This window comes from Chiloscyllium punctatum, chromosome 3 (genome assembly GCF_047496795.1).
Source record: "Chiloscyllium punctatum isolate Juve2018m chromosome 3, sChiPun1.3, whole genome shotgun sequence".
Lineage (NCBI taxonomy): Eukaryota > Metazoa > Chordata > Chondrichthyes > Orectolobiformes > Hemiscylliidae > Chiloscyllium > Chiloscyllium punctatum.
The window spans coordinates 128,627,838-128,644,137 of NC_092741.1; the positions used below are offsets into that span (position 1 = coordinate 128,627,838).

The 16,300-nt window shown below is 40.5% G+C and overlaps 1 protein-coding gene across 3 annotated transcripts in view; it reads right to left on the reverse strand.

The window, feature by feature from the left end:
• Positions 1-16,300, reverse strand: part of LOC140464913 (CUB and sushi domain-containing protein 1-like) — a 2,358,623-nt gene that overhangs the window by 1,329,366 nt on the left and 1,012,957 nt on the right. For all 3 annotated transcript variants that reach the window (XM_072560545.1, XM_072560536.1, XM_072560527.1), the window contains exon 4: positions 11,016-11,210. In XM_072560545.1, the coding sequence (XP_072416646.1) occupies positions 11,016-11,210 (195 nt within the window). The remainder of the gene's footprint in view (positions 1-11,015; positions 11,211-16,300) is intronic.

Sequence of the window (16,300 nt, forward strand, 5' to 3'; positions counted from 1 at the left end):
GGCCGGAGTGGGGGTGGGGGCGGAGAGGTCAGGAAGAAGATTGCATATTAGGAAGGTGGTGCTGAGTTCGAGGGTTGGGATTGAGACAAGGTGGGGGAAGGGGAAATGAGGGAACTGGAGAAATCTGAGTTCATCCCTTGTGGTTGGAGGGTTCCTAGACGGAAGATGAGGTGCTCTTCCTCCAGCCGTCGTGTTGCTATGGTCTGGCGATGGAGGAGTTCAAGGACCTGAATGTCCTTGGTGGAGTGGGAGGGGGAGTTGAAGTGTTCAGCCACGGGGTGGTTGGGTTGGTTGGTCCGGGTGTCCCAGAAGTGTTCTCTGAAACATTCCGCAAGTAGGCGGCCTGTCTCCCCAATATAAAGGAGGCCACATTGGGTGCAGCGGATGCAGTAAATGATGTGTGTGGAGGTGCACGTGAATTTGTGGCGGATATGGAAGAATCCCTTGGGGCCTTGGAGGGAAGAAAGGGGGGAGGTGTGGGCACAAGTTTTGCATTTCTTGCGGTTGCAGGGGAAGGTGCCAGGAGTGGAGGTTGGGTTGGTGGGAGGTGTGTACCTAACAAGGGAGTCACGGGGGGAATGGTCTTTCGGACCACTGATAGGGGAGGGGAGGGAAAAATATCCCTGGATGTGGGGTCCATTTGGAGGTGGTGGAAATGGCGACGGATGATATGATGTATATGGAGGTTGGTGGGGTGGTAGGTGAGGACCAGTGGGGTTCTGTCCTGGTGGCGATTGGAGGGGCGGAGCTCAAGGGCAGAGGAGTGGGAAGTGGAGGAGATGCAGTGGAGAGCATCGTCAATCACGCCTGGGGGAAAATTGCGGTCTTTGAAGAAGGAGGCCATCTGGGTTGTTTGGTACCAAGGACATGCAGGTCCTTGGACTCCTCCATCACCAGACCATAGCAACACGACGGCTGGAGGAAGAGTGCCTCATCTTCCACCTAGGAACCCTCCAACCACAAGGGATGAACTCAGATTTCTCCAGTTTCCTCATTTCCCCTCCCTCCACCTTGTCTCAATCCCAACCCTCGAACTCAGCACCACCTTCTTAAGCTGCAATCTTCTTCCTGACCTCTCCGCCCCCATCCCCACTCTGGCCTATCACCCTCACCTTAACCTCCTTCCATCTATCGCATTTCCAACGCCCTTCCCCCAAGTCCCTCCTCCCTACCTTTTATCTTAGCCTGCTTGGCACACTCTCCTCATTCCTGAAGAAGGGCTCATGCCCGAAACATCGATTCTCCTGCTCCTTGGATGCTGCCTGACCTGCTGCGCTTTTCCAGCAACACATTTTCAGCTTTTATTTTTCTGGCTAAATATAACAATAGAGTGAAAAATGCAAACATGGCGGTTACTTTGATGCAAACATATTCCTGGATCTACAAGACACACACAAAAATGACTTGAGGTTTAATTTCTTAGTTCAGGCATAGTCTTTGTCGCTTAAAGTATCAGTTATAACATACTCTTGCAGTTGTCAATTTCTGTACAAGACTGAAATGTTTAGAATAATTAATTAGGGCATTGACCAAATTCAGCACTACTGTGGCAGAATTTGCTTCATCTCAACACTGTTCACTGAGGTGGAGAAAATTGTTGCAAGATGAATCCCCAGCACTGTTCATCATTTTCTGTGAGCTCTCTGATATGTTTGCTGCCACCATCTTTTTTCTGAGTTGGGATCTAAAGGACATGTTTGGTCTCGTGTAGCTAAATGAAAGCATTTGGACATCCTAATGAGAACAAACTCTTGTCTTAAACAAGATGTAGTTTACTGAATGGTACCAACTATAGTTCTGTACACGTTACATGAATTATTGACATTATCACAGATGCTATGAGACACATCCACATGGTTGACCTCACCATTTGAAACAGACTATTGTCCCACCACAGCATCATCGTAAACTGTTGTGCTTAACTCATCAGCGTTGACTCTTTCAGACACTTGCTTCCTTATCCAGCATATTCCCTCAAGCATTATCTCCCCACTATGAATATTTCTACACGTGAATATACTTCCGCCACTACTCCATCCCCCCAGTGTCAATGAGTTCACAAATTCAGGCACTCTGAGGGTTTCACCATTCTCCCAAAATTTTGATTTGGAAGATCAGAAGGTCGTTGGTTCGAAGATGTTGATGAATCTGGTCTGAAGAGTTTGAGGACCTTTAAGCTATAGGATTTCCTCCATGGAGAACATTGTTTCCTGCTGAAACTGGCACATGCTCCATTGTAATATCTCGTAATGTTCCTCCATGGACAACGGCTGCTTTGTTGAAACTGACACTTCCTTTTGATCAATATCCAGCATCATGGAACTTGGTGATTTCATCTTGACAGTGTCCTGAATCTGTCGACATAGGTCATCCAGAACTGAATTTCCCATGATCAGGGAAAATAGTTCTTTGAATTAGGTTCTTGGCACCCAGTCCACTAGAGCCCATGATGATTTTTCTGATGCGATTTTCTGCTCTTCACCTCATTAACTATGCATGCAGCCTCTACAGTATGCATCTTGTGGAATTGCAAGGCAGCAGAAGCCAAAGCATTGGTCATTGCTAGGACTTTGTGACATTAACACCACAGGTACCATATTTAAACCCTAACTACAATGGGTAGGTCAAGCCAGGAACTGCCCCACACACTGTGCTATTCAATTGTCATAAAGAAGGACAAGTGCAGAAAGGCAATTTAGGCTCTTGATTCACTAACAAGGACCTGGTGTCACCAAGGATTGGAGAACTGGAGAAAAGGATTTTTTTTATTGCAGATCAACAAATTCTGTCACACTGCAAGACACAGCAAGCTTGCATGCAGATTGGGGCCCAGGTCTGTGATGTGTCCTGGTAGAAATGGAATGCATGCCAGTACAAGATGAAGGTTAGTGATCTTTTGTGCTCTGCAAAGATAATTGCCACCATCTTCTCTTTGCTACTTTACAATCCAGAGCCACTGCTTACCCTAATTTTGCCACTGCAAACACACCTTAACAAGGCTCATGGACTACAACTCTCTCTATTGCATGCGTCATGTCCACTCAAGGCATTTCACCCACCACACCTTTCTCTGTGCTTTCTACTCCCTCACTGTGACCACTTCACAACCTCTCCAGCTCTTACAATATCATTAGCTACACTTCTAACATGGTCAAACCTTTGCTTAACCTTATTGCAGGCAAAATAGGCTAGACCTCAGACTGCAGGCACATTCTGATCATCACTAGTCTGACTGACCATGGGAAATCCCTGGACTAGAATCAGACAAGCCCCTAGAGGCACTATGATGGTACTTTGATAGACCGTATACCTCCTTGACCACAGTAAAGGCTGCTCCCCTTTGAGTTGCAGACGTGACCATCTGTTTGGGACATATGCAGTGTGTTTACCATGTAAACTGCTGGCACATACCATGGATGTGGACACCAATCGAGCACAGTTTGGAGAGTAACCTGTCCACCCCTTGTCTGTGCAGTATTGTCATTCTTAATAGCTGCCTTCCCCTGTTCTTTGCTAATAATCATTCCAAACCACAGAGGCTACTAGCTTCCAGTTTGGATAATACTGAGTCCTATGAAAGTAAACTAAGATTCATAAGATGCATGTTGTGTAAAATTGTCAATGTCCTTTGTTTGCAAAGTAACCTAGCATAGCTGAAATGATGTGAGTTGGACTGAGAGTAGACATGATCGTGTGGTTTACCATTACTGATTTGCAAGATGATGGTTGGACAGTGGTGTGCAAAGCGAAAACAAAAACAAAGAACTGTGTATGCAGGAAATCAGAAACAAAAACAGAATTTCATACAAAAACTGAGCAGGTCTGGCAGCAGTGAAGGGCAGATCTGTGTCATCTTTATTGCTGAATGTCTGGTATCACATGCAGATTAAAATAGGTTTCCTTCCCAGAAGCACATTAGTGAAGCAGATGGGTATTTCCGACAATTCAGAATGTTTACATGGTCACTATTGGACTAGTTTTTCATTCCTGATGTTTAATCAATTCAAAGTTAATCTGCCATGGTGGAACACGAACCCATGGCCTCAAGAATAATACCCTGGAATTATCGATTAAATGGAGACATACACTTATTTCAAATGGGGAACTTTTCATGGCTGTTCTGTTTGCTTTCAAAACATCACAGCTGGTGTTTTTCATACTTAAAGCATTAGTATGTGAATGAATTGTGTGCCAGGAGATCAGCAGGCACACATTGTTATACTGAATATATTCGCCATATGGCAACAACCATATTCACTATCCTCGATGCACATATCGGGCAATACCTGGCAGGATCTAGCTGCTTAACTCTGGAACAGTTTCAGATCAAGATTAATTGATACAAGACAATTCCCATCACAAGAGTAGCACTGCCAGTGATACCCGGGGTTACTAATCACCATTCACTCCTCAAACTCTGACAACTACTTTCTTATTTCTTTTCGCAAGCTAACAAATTACTCCTTCTGTCAGTTCTCCATGGTTTGCATTGTCAATGTCAGCTGTCTTATCCCAGTGGCAAGGTTGCAGATTCACTTTATGGCTGTACTGGGACAAATGAGCTGACTTTGCCTCTGCAGATGTTGCCATAACGCAGTCCTGACTACAGAAGTAACAAGTATGAGAATGCCTATTAGGATGTCAAGCAACACTTGCAAAAGGGACAAAGGGCACATATAGGTCCAGGCAGCTGTCAAAAACAAACTAGCAGGAATATTCACCTGTTACTTATTATTTTTGCCTGTTGAGGATTCATGATGCATCCACTAACTATCAGATAAGATTTTATGGTTGTGAGGAGTAGAATAGAAATTAGCTAAACCAAGAAATGGGAACAAAGTGATACTGTGATTGGGTTTTAATAGCTTGAAAATTGCACTGTGCAGTTACTACCTTTAATTAGAGTGTCAATTTTGCTTTTATTGCTATGATTCATGTCACTGGCTGTCTTAGCCATCAAATGGAATCAATTAATCAAACATTCAATAAATCCAGAACAGCCAATAGGTCATTGGATAAAACAGGTGGAATCTGACATTTACCGATGGATGGGCAGGGTGAGAGTTGTTGTATAAGTTAATGGTTTTAAAAGAGTTAATGTTGGAGGCTGCATTAGACTTCACCCAATCTGGTGATGTCATACACTCTTGGGTGAGTAGCCTAGCTTCAGATCCCAAAGAGGTCAGATAAGTTACCCCAGCTCCTCATGTTCTTAGTATTTATGTTATAATAACATTATTGTTATCATGCAATAAACTACAGAAAATGGTTTTAGCTGGCACTTATGAACCAGCACTCTTGATAAACTGGCAAAAATTATATACCTGAAATATCGGATGTTTACTTTATTATCGTAATCTCTGTGACGTCCGAGTAGTCAGCTGAGGATGCAAATGAGAGGGCTCTCTGCTGGTAAGCTTTATTTAATACAAAGTTGCATTATTATTTAAGTGATTTATGTTGTAAATAAACTATAACAGTGATATATAGACCTCCTGCATTTTGTTTCTATTACTTCGTATGTGTGTTTACATTGATTATGTGGACCTCTTGATCAACTGGTACACTCCTGGTCCTAAAGGTGCCAGTTAATAAAAAGTTTGTGGTACATCTTTTTGTTAAGTTGAGTGCCTCTTCTGGATAAGACTGACCAGAAGTTCATCTTCCATTGCAATAGGCCAAACAGAACCTTAGTGTCTATTCACAAAGGAAGATTGTTGGCAACATTCTAAGCCAACCATTAGCTGGTGCTAGTTGGTTCAGGCACATATACAAAGGTCAAGTGAGAAATGATCAATCCTCTAAAATATGAAATTAGGTGATTCTGCTACATCTAACAGTAGACACAAAATTTTGATTTGATTTCTTACTGTCACATGTACCAAAGTACAGTGAAAAGGGTTGTCTTACATGATATGTAGCAACCTTCTGCTCCTTGAATACTAATTAAGGAACTTGAGAGCCTGTTTAGTCTTGGGAGTGGACCCATAGTGAGAGTTTGTAACTGGGGACCCTCAGAGTCAGATGCTAGTAACAGGAGTAAGGCTGCATGGATTAGTCTTGGAAGAAAGTAGCCATTTGGTCTGGAGTGAGAGACAGGTCATCAAGACTAGAGGAGTGGGAGGTCAACACTTGATGTGTAGAGTGCGAAAGAAACAATAGAAAATTAATACGTCCTTGACCAGTTGGAGGGATCACTCCCGCTCATTCTGGCTCACAATGAGTGCTAGAGAAGGTGACGATTGATATTAAAGCTCATGTGTTAATGATTTCCCTCTATGACTCAGAGGATTAAATAAACTCAAACTGGCATATTTCAAATTATTTCCTTCCAATCCACTAATGATGCATGAGAAGAGAACATGCGCTGTGGATTGACATTGCTTCAATGTGGACGCATCAGCAAATCCTGCATTATTTTGTGTAAAACGAAAGGGCAGAATGATTGTCTACCTAGACTTGCCATTACCCAGCTCAGGTTACCGATAGCAACACCATCTCAATCTGAGTGCTAAATCTGCTTGAAGTGGCTACATTTCACTGAGCGAGTCTTGAATAAGTACAGTACTAAACTAACAAAAATGCTCATGCTGTCAGTTCCAAAATTATAACCTACATTTTTTGCCCAGCTCTTTATTTTAAAAAGGCCTGGATCTGTAACATTAATTCTCTTTCTCTCTTCACAGATCCTGTCTAACCTGCTGAGTATTTCAAACATATTTTTTATTAAAATGCCTGAGTAAACATGGTCTATTCTTATTGCCTCAATATCTTTCTTAATCTTTCACAATACTCCAATTCTGATCTGACTGACATTTCATACAGTCTCATTTCAGATTGGACTTCTGCTTTAATCATCAATCTATGGAAAACCTGACTCCTCATTGATGGATCTGAAGTGTGGGGTTATCCTGAAGCATGTGACAAGTGAAACTGCACATTCAAAAAATGGTACTGATTACTTGTATTCTAATATGTTGTCAGCAATTGAGGCAGTCAAATCTTATAATTGATCTGTACCTGAGACAGAATATGAAATGAAAAACTGAATGGAAGAAACTTTTATGTAATTGCTCAATAATAGGTAGCAAACCATGTTGGGAACCTCCCATTTGGACATGTTACACAAACAAGAGTTTGTGTTCTCTTACACTTCATAAACAGACAATGATAATCAAAGCTATCAGTTAGTTTTATATTTAATATTATTAGTTTTTGGATTAAAATTTTACTATTACATCCTGATGGATCAGTCAATATATCATTTTTTTATATAGCTGAGCCCAAGTTTGGCCTTTCTAGTTATTTTGCTGACACCATCTTTAAATCAGCAGTTTTGATTTTGCAATTAACACAATAAGATCTCTTGATTATCAAATAGGAATAGTTTTCACCTGTACTAAGGCTGAGAGAGAGAATTTTTAAAAAAAGTAACAAATGTTGATATACAATACAGAATGCAACTTCGAACTAGCCATATTTCAAGTATCTAGTCATTCTAACTATTCACTCCCCATGATATTTGCAGCTCTATGCCAACAGTTCCACAGGTTAGTCCTGTTACATGCAAACAAGATGTGAAAGCTCATAAAGAAATAGCTCGCTGGGTGTGTGAGCTGTAGCTCTGCTTGTAGACTCAACTCATATTCCTGAATAAGAAGTTGTGGGTTCAAGTCATTCGATTGAAATGAAAATATATAATCCAGGCTCATGCCTTACTGCAACACTGAGGGAATGTTGTAAGAGGTTCTATTTTTCAGGTAAAGTAAACTGAGCCCCTCAACTCCCGAGGTAGTTATTGAAATTTCAATGTCACATCTTCATAAAATAATAGATTCTTTCTGATATCCTGGCCAATAATTATTGAGCACCAATGCAAAAACAGATTATGATGATCATATATTTCATTGGTATTTCTGGGACCTTGCTATGTTCAGATTGACTGCTGCTTTTTCTATGTTAGAACTATGACTACAACTGAGGTCACAAAAGGTACTATATGAATTAAACACTTTCTTTTTTAATTCCTTTGGCTGTGCATGTTGAAATGTAGCTGCTGTCATCTGCAAGGTCTGCCACAGTCTCCCTGATTAGCTCAAAACTATGGTTACAAGTTTAGGCAGGATCTGTGAAGAGATTAGCTCAAGTAGGTGTGGTAGATCCTGCTAATATTGTTGGGAGCATCTCGGTGGGTGAATGCGCATGCTGTTAATCTATTTGGCAAGCTTACTCCCAGGCAGTCTGGCTGAATGTGTGGCATGTTAGGGGGTACTTGAGGTAACATTTGCAGTTGGTTAAGTGTGCACACGTCTAGATGAAGCAATCAGGATTATTGGTTCAGCTTCTCTCAGAGCAGAAGCTTCTTTAGCCACCAGAGTGATGTTTATGCCTATTTGATCACTGAGTAGAAATGCCATTTTTATAGCTTAATCTATCTGATATTCATCTGTATGTCCACTTCTTCTTAATACATTAAATAGGTACATTTTATGGACGGCACGGTGGCACGGTGGTTAACACTGCTGCCTCACAGGTCAGAGACCCAGGGTCAAATCCTATCTCGGGCAACTGTTTATGTGGAGTTTGCACGTTCTCCCTGTGTCTGCGTGGGTTTGCTCCAGGTTCCTCCCACAGTCCAAAAATGTGCAGGTTAGGTGAATTGGTCATGCTAAATTGCCCGTAGTGTTAGGTAAAGGGGTAAATGTAGGGGAATGGGTCTGGGTGGGTTGCTCTCCAGAGGGTTGGTGTGGACTTGTTGAGCCGAAGAGCCTGTTTCCACACTGTAAGTAATCTAATCTAATTTCCTGACTTTAGTGGGTTCGGTATTCGACCCCAGCCCTCCCCAATTAAAAAACCAGCTGTTTCATAGCCATTTTATGCTTAGCGACATGTCAGTTGGCACAGGGTGAGACTCCTGCCGCCACCCTTGGAGGATGAGACAAGCTCCACTTTAGAAAGTTGCTGGTTAGTCAGATTGGCCAGCGGATTTCCAGCCCCAGCAGCACCAGGTTTGAATAGTGGCCATTATTGGAACTATAGGCAGTCCCCAACCAAGAAGGGGTCATCAAGTCATACAGCACAGAAACAGACCTCTTGGTACAACTCGACTGCACTGACAAGACATCCCAATCTGACCTAGTCCCATTTGCCAGCATTTGGCCCATATCCCTCTAAACCCTTCCTATTCATGTACACATCCAGATGCCCTTTAAAGGTCACGGAGGTGGATTTCAAACCTTGACTGGCAAACCCCCAACAAGGTGGTATGGAGGTGAGGACTGAGAGCTCAAGGTAGGGTGGGTAAATAACACTTAGAACATGGGATGGGGGTGGGTATAGCTTACACTAGGCATGGTCCTCCCTTTCTCATGGGTGAAATAACAGGATAGGCCATGATAGGCCCAAATGGAGGCGGGTCGTCTTACATCTCCACTGACAGATGTCCCATGTCTGTACTCAGGTTGAAAGAAAGAGGAGATTAAAAAGGAAACAGAGTAACAAATGTGGGAGTACAATACAGAATGCAACTCAGAACTAGCTAGATTTCAAGTGTCTAGTCCACGTAACCACTCACTCCCCATGAAACTCTGTGCCAACATTTCCACAGGTCAACACTGTAACATGCCAACAAGAAGTGGGGGGGGATCAGATCAGGGATGAGCTGGAAAGTGGCGGCAGGTCTTGTACTGCAATTTATGATTTGCCCATACTGCCAACACCTCTCTCCTCCCTCTCCAACCCTATCTCCCAACATACTAGTGGGGCGGGGGTAGGACATAAAATCGAGCTCTGGGGAAGAAAATTATTATAAAGATCCATGAGGACCAGACAAAAACAATATAGAACTTAACTTTTCAAAAAAAAAAATTCTACCCTTTGAACCAGCTCTAATTACTTATCAGTGATTCGGATAGGCATCCCATTTTCGTATTTGATTCTGAAATCCCTGATAGGTTTCAGGAGAAGTTACCAGCGCCCATCATATTTTCTGTCAGAATTTCAAATAATCACATCAAGTGCATAGACACCAGCTAAAATTGATTTGTGTCCATTCTTGTACTCCACTGTGTCCTACTTGTACTAGTTTTGGACTATAATTGAAATTAAAGCCTGTTTCCATCTGGTTTCAATGTCTTTCTTTGTGGCAATATATGTGATTGTACATTAAATTGAGATATATTTGATAGAAGTGGAAGTAAAAAAAAGCATAATGAAACCTCCTTTGACACAGTCAAAATTAGATGTCCATTAAAGACAGTGCTAACGTCTCCATAAGATTTGCTAATCCTGATACAACAGCAGGGAGGTTGTGAAAAATCCAAGCAACTGCAGAGAAAGAGTGAAACTGTAGAAGCATCAAAATGGACAGGATTGAACAGCATGGAAGTGGAGAAAGCATTGAATGGGACAGAGAAACGGCAACTAGCTGTGAAGCACAAGGGAATTATACCATATCAAAAATAGCCAATCAATAAAAGAACAGCCAGAACCTAAAATAATTGATGAAAACCATGAATAAAAGGAATGATACAAAACAGAAGGACAATGTGCTCTTTTTGTCAAAACTGCGACACCCTGGGCTTGATTTTTCAACTTTTTGTTCAGAATTAAAGGTGATTAAATTTCAAATGGGTTTTCTGTATAAAGCTCTGTACATTAGCATAGTTTTACAATTCTTTCATTGGTACTTACATCGAACAGACCATGACAGCAATTAACCCTTTCATTCTCAATGTCAAAAAGGAAGGCATTGTTCCTCGGTGCCTGAATTCTATTGTTTCACAGGGATGCAAAAAGCACTTCAGCTGTAATATCGGCAAATGATTTAAACGCAAGAAACATTCAAAATGTCTCAGAACCCAATAATGTATATTTGAAATGTCCATTGGCCAGGGAATGAAAGCCAAAATGCAAGTTCTTTGCACATTTTAAACACACAGTAGCTGTTAACAGTGCATGTGTTTATGCACCTTTATGGATTTTGCTTAAACAATGTGTGATTGTTATGAAATTACCTCTGCAAAAAGGTGGTGGGAAGTCCCATGATGCTCCATTTCCCGGGCTAACAATGCAGGTCAGTATTGCGTGACCTTCCAGGATATAACCTGTGACACAGGTGTAGCGAATTTTATCCCCAATGTTAAATCTGGTACCGTGCAGCACTCCTTTCTGTATGACACCCGGATTGCCACATGTGTGACTTGGCAAAACTATGAAAAAGAGAAAAGATTCAAAAGAACAATGTCAGTGTCCATAGCTTGGTTGAATTAGACATAAAGTATATCAAGGTGAATTGCATTGCAGAGCAGTCATCTCAAAGTAAATTCTATATTGTACATTGCATTGAGTGTTCTGGTAAAAACAATTGAATTATAGATTGAAACACAGCCCTGCAAAAAACAAAGAACATAGCAATGCATAGAGACAAGTAACGAGAATGTTGCAAGTTTCACAGAATGAAAGCAATTTCATGTTTGAGATTAGAACTTCACATAGTCTGACACTTCATGAAAGGAATTGAAGCTGGCTGCTAGGTTTCAGTCAATGTCAGAGCAGGACACATGATCAATGCCTTGAACCTGACGGTAAGAACAAAACTAAGGAGGAACTTGTGTTGCAGTGGTAGTGTCCCTACCCCAGGGACAGAAGGTCTGGGTTCAAATATCACCTGGGGCTATGATAGCCATGGAAGTGTATAATATTCATATTCAAAGCTTTTGAACTTGATGGGATTATTTAAAGCAATGGAACAGAAACTTTCTTGTCTTCAAGCAGATTCCACATGAGGTATCTTAAAATTGTAAAACTGGAGAATCACAATCAGCAGGAAAGCTGAAATAACATTTCTCGATATGGCGGTAAACTAAACTTGATAAATTAAAATGCCAATTTGCTGACAGGCTATCCTATAAAGGGTACTTTCCAAAACTTAGTTCTTGAAATTAGCCTTTAAATGGCAGCATGTGAAATGTCTTTGCCTGCTATTTTAACAGAGGTATTCATTTGCTTCCTATGTGAACAGAGGTGTTAACTGTGTTTGGTCAGAAATTATTCACACCTATTTATTGTAGGACTTTTTTTTAATTTGTAAAGAAATGCATGGATCTGAATCTGACATCTGTTATCATGCTGTCAACCAGCCAAGTGCTATTGTGCCTTTGTTGCAATGACAAAGGCTTATGAAATTGGGATTCAAGCAGCCCTGATTATAATGGGAAAGTCAGCCTTCAGGGTGACATGACAAAAGTGGGGATGGGGGGAGTGGGACTGACTGATAGCTTTGAGCCAGGCAACGATACATACTAACTAATCTTTTCCTTCATTGTTCTCATTTTCTGGAGCCATTGTGTGAGAGATGAATGCATAAACATTAATGGCAACAAAACAAAACCCGCTAAATAACTTTGTTATAGACATTGACATTACTGAGAGTTATTTAAGTCTTAATTTTTATTTTTGCCTATTAGGCGCCACAATTTAAATGGCTCACAATTGAGGGAGACCTACTTCATTGACTTTGTCCTTGAACTTTTACACGAAAATAATCTGAATTATAGTTCATTGTCTTGGTTACACAGTCTAATGGTGGATATTCTGACATACAAAATGCACAAGAGGGCTCTTATTGAGTCAGAAGTTTAATATAGTAGGAAGGATTTCAGTTCAACCCATGGGAAACTCTGTTTTAGTAGATACTGCATGCAGCAACTCACACTTCAACTTTTTCAGAGCGAGAATTTGTTTACAAGAGTATTTGGCACCAAGCAGAAGCAAAATATCTGGAGCAAATCTGTCAAAACAAAATTTCAAACTCCTTTCTTCATTATTTTAACAACAATGTTCACCTTTTATCTTCGATGGGCTGGTGCCTGCCTTAAAATAGAAAGGCAGTCTATGTGAGTGCATGGAGTGTTTGCAAACCAATATCAAACAGCCTAATTTGAAGGCATTCAAGCTTGAATAATATTTGTTTATTGCCCCTGGTAAATTTGGATTGGCGTAATTTCTAAGCTTTATATATCCCTTTCGATTAATAAAAGGTTGTTTCATCTGTAATGTTGCTCCTGATGCTGCACTAAGGAAGTCTTTTTTTTTGCAATCTGATAAAAACAAGCACTCATTATAATCATATTACAGGAAACATTATCAAACTACTCATCCACAAGCAGCAACATGGCAACCTATATTAAATAGATGTTCCGTGTGACTCAGATGAGAAGGTTACACTGTTCTCCGACAAGTTGTTTAACAGCCATGAAGTGAAAGCAAATTGATTACAATATCACACTTCAGGAATGGGCATGCGAGACTCAGGGAGCAGCTGAAACATGATTGCCTCTTAAGATTTCCTCAAATTTGGCAAACCCATAGCATGATTGTCAATCACTGTTCTTGCATTCCTTAATCTGCCAGCCACAGAGAACACAAGCCTGAACCTCAAACATTACCTGAATGTTTGTCTCATTATTCGATTTTCCTGAGGCTCATTACATGCACGATTACTGAATATATTTTATTTGATAGCCAATGGAAATGTCAAAGGAAAGTAACGATATAACAGTCATGTCACTGAACTGGTAATCTGGAGCCCCAGGCTAATGTTCCAGGGACATAGGATTAGTTGCACCATGGCAGATGGTACAGTTTGAAATCAGTAAAATCGGGAATTAAAACTAGTCTAATGGTGACCATGCCATAAAAACCCATCTGGTTTATTCATGCCCTTCAGTATTATAAGACATAGTGGCAAAAGTAGGCCATTCAGTCTATTAATTCTCCTCTCTCATTGAAATTGATGATGTGGAGATGCCAGTCTTGGACTGGGGTGGACAAAGTTAAAAATCACACACCAGGTTATAGTCCAATTGGATTATTTAGAAGTACTAGCTTTCGGAGCGCAGCTCCTTCATCAGGTAACTAGTGGACGAGGATCATAAGACACAGAATGTACAGCAAAAGATCACAGTGTCATGCAATTAAAATGATGTATTGAATAAGCCTAGATTGCTGTTAAGTCTTTCATCTTTCAGAATGATTTGGAGATGCCGGTGTTGGATTGGGGTGCACAAAGTTAAAAATCACACAACACCAGGTTATAGTCCAACAGGTTTAATTCCAATTAAACCTGTTGGACTATAACCTGGTGTTGTGTGATTTTTAATATTTTAGAATGGATTGTACGTTTTGGTTCATTAATATGTAAATTCCAGAACTTCTTTGAAGTCAAATTCTCAAGATAAATTAGATTTTATTAAAAAAATGATATCTCAGCTCAAGCAATGTATTAAAGGTGTGAGGTTAGATCTGTCTATATCCCAGTCTTGAGTCAGACTGATTCTATTTTCAAAAAAGGGATTTATAAAATGTTCCATGGATTGACTGCCTGCAGGTTGTGTGCTTTTTGAGCAAATTAAAATGTATCTGCAGGTCACAGCTAATCTGATAATCTTCAACTCTACTTCCCTGCCTTTGTCTATGACCCTGAAATGTCTTATCAAAAATCTGTCTATTCCAGCCGTGAATATATTTAATGACCCAGCCTTTACAGCTCTCTACAGTAAAGAAATCCACAAACCTGAGAAAAGTCTTCTTCATCTCTGCTTTAAATAGGCAACCCTTTATTCTGAATTCTGCCTTCTGGTCCTCGACCCCCACACAAGCAAAACCTACCTCTCTGCATCTAACCTGTCTAGCCTATCAGGAATCTTATATTCAATGTGGTCACTGGATGCAAGCCTGACATGCTGAGCACCTCCATTAGAAAATCTCTCCATGTCTAGGAGAACCTTCTCTGAATTATCTCCAATACCAATATATCTTTCATTAGGTAGGGGAACCAAAACTGTTCACAACATTCCAGGTATAGTCTTGACTAGTGTCTTGTACAGTTTTAGCAAGACTGACCTATTTTTATATTCTATACCCTCAGGAGTTCATTCGCCTTCCCTATTACCTGCTGAACCTGAATCCTAGCTTTTTATGATTCATGCATGAGGACCCCAGAATCTATCTGTGCTGCAGTTTTCCACTGTGTTCCTCCATCTCAATAATAGTCAGCTCTTCAAGTCTTCATGCCAAAATGAATAACCTCAAAATTTTCCCACATTATATTATATCTGCCAATATCACTAATATCCCTTTTTGCATATTCCTCACTAATTGCCTGATCATCCATTTTTGTGTCATCTGCAAACATGGTGAATGTTCACTTAGTTCCATCATGCATGTCCAGTATTTGCTGCCATTCCCTCATTGCCCTTAAGAAAATAGTGGTGAGGTACATATTTGAATTGCTGCAGACCATCTGCTGAAAGGATATGAACAATGCCATTAGGGAGGAATTGTAGGATTTGGACCCAATGACACTGAAGAAATGGTAATATATTTCCAAGTCAGGATGGTGAGTCGCTTGAAGGGGCACTTGGAGGTGATTGTTTTCCCATTTATCTGCTATTCCTGTTCTTCCACATGGAAGTGGTTGTGGGTTTGGAAGGTGCATATATGCTGTAAATAATTGTGGTCCCAGGATTGATCTCTGTGGTACTCTATTAGTTACAGGTAGCCATTCTGAAAACATCCTGTTTTTCCTAACTTTCTCTTTTACTAGTTAGCTAATCATCCATCTATGCTAACATGTTATTACCAACACTATGGGCTCTCATTAACTCTCCTGGTTCACCTTTATTTACTGGTCTCTCTTCAAATAACTTGTCAGGCATGATTTCTCTTCATGAAGCCACACTGACTCTGCTTGATTATTGTGTGTATTTCGAAATGCATCTGTTACATCCTTTTCATCGTATTATATCCTTAAAATAGGACGGTAAGATAATTTTTTCTCCCCATGGCAGATGTTAAGCAAACTGGTCTACTTTTTTTATTGTTTCTTTCCCTTTCTGAACGAAGGTATGACATTGGCTCACTTCCAATTCTCTGGACTTTTCCAGAATTTGATGATCCATGATGTCCATTGCTACTTACTTCAAAATCCTGGCAAGTCCACCATCAAGTCTGGGAATCTCTGAGCCTTTAGTTCCTCAGTACTTTTTCTCCTCTAGTGATAGTTATTGTTATCATTTAATTCCCCTCCTTTGGCCACTTGTTTATTTCATAAGTTCCAAATGTCATTGGTGTCCTCTCCTGTGAAGACTGATGTCAAGTATTTGTTTCAACAACTCTGCCATTTGCTGGTTCCCCATTATTTCCTCATCCTCATTCTTTAAGGTACATATTTATTTTGGCCTTTCTCATCCAATTATAAAGACTTTTTTTTAACTTTAACTTTAGATTTTGGACTGAC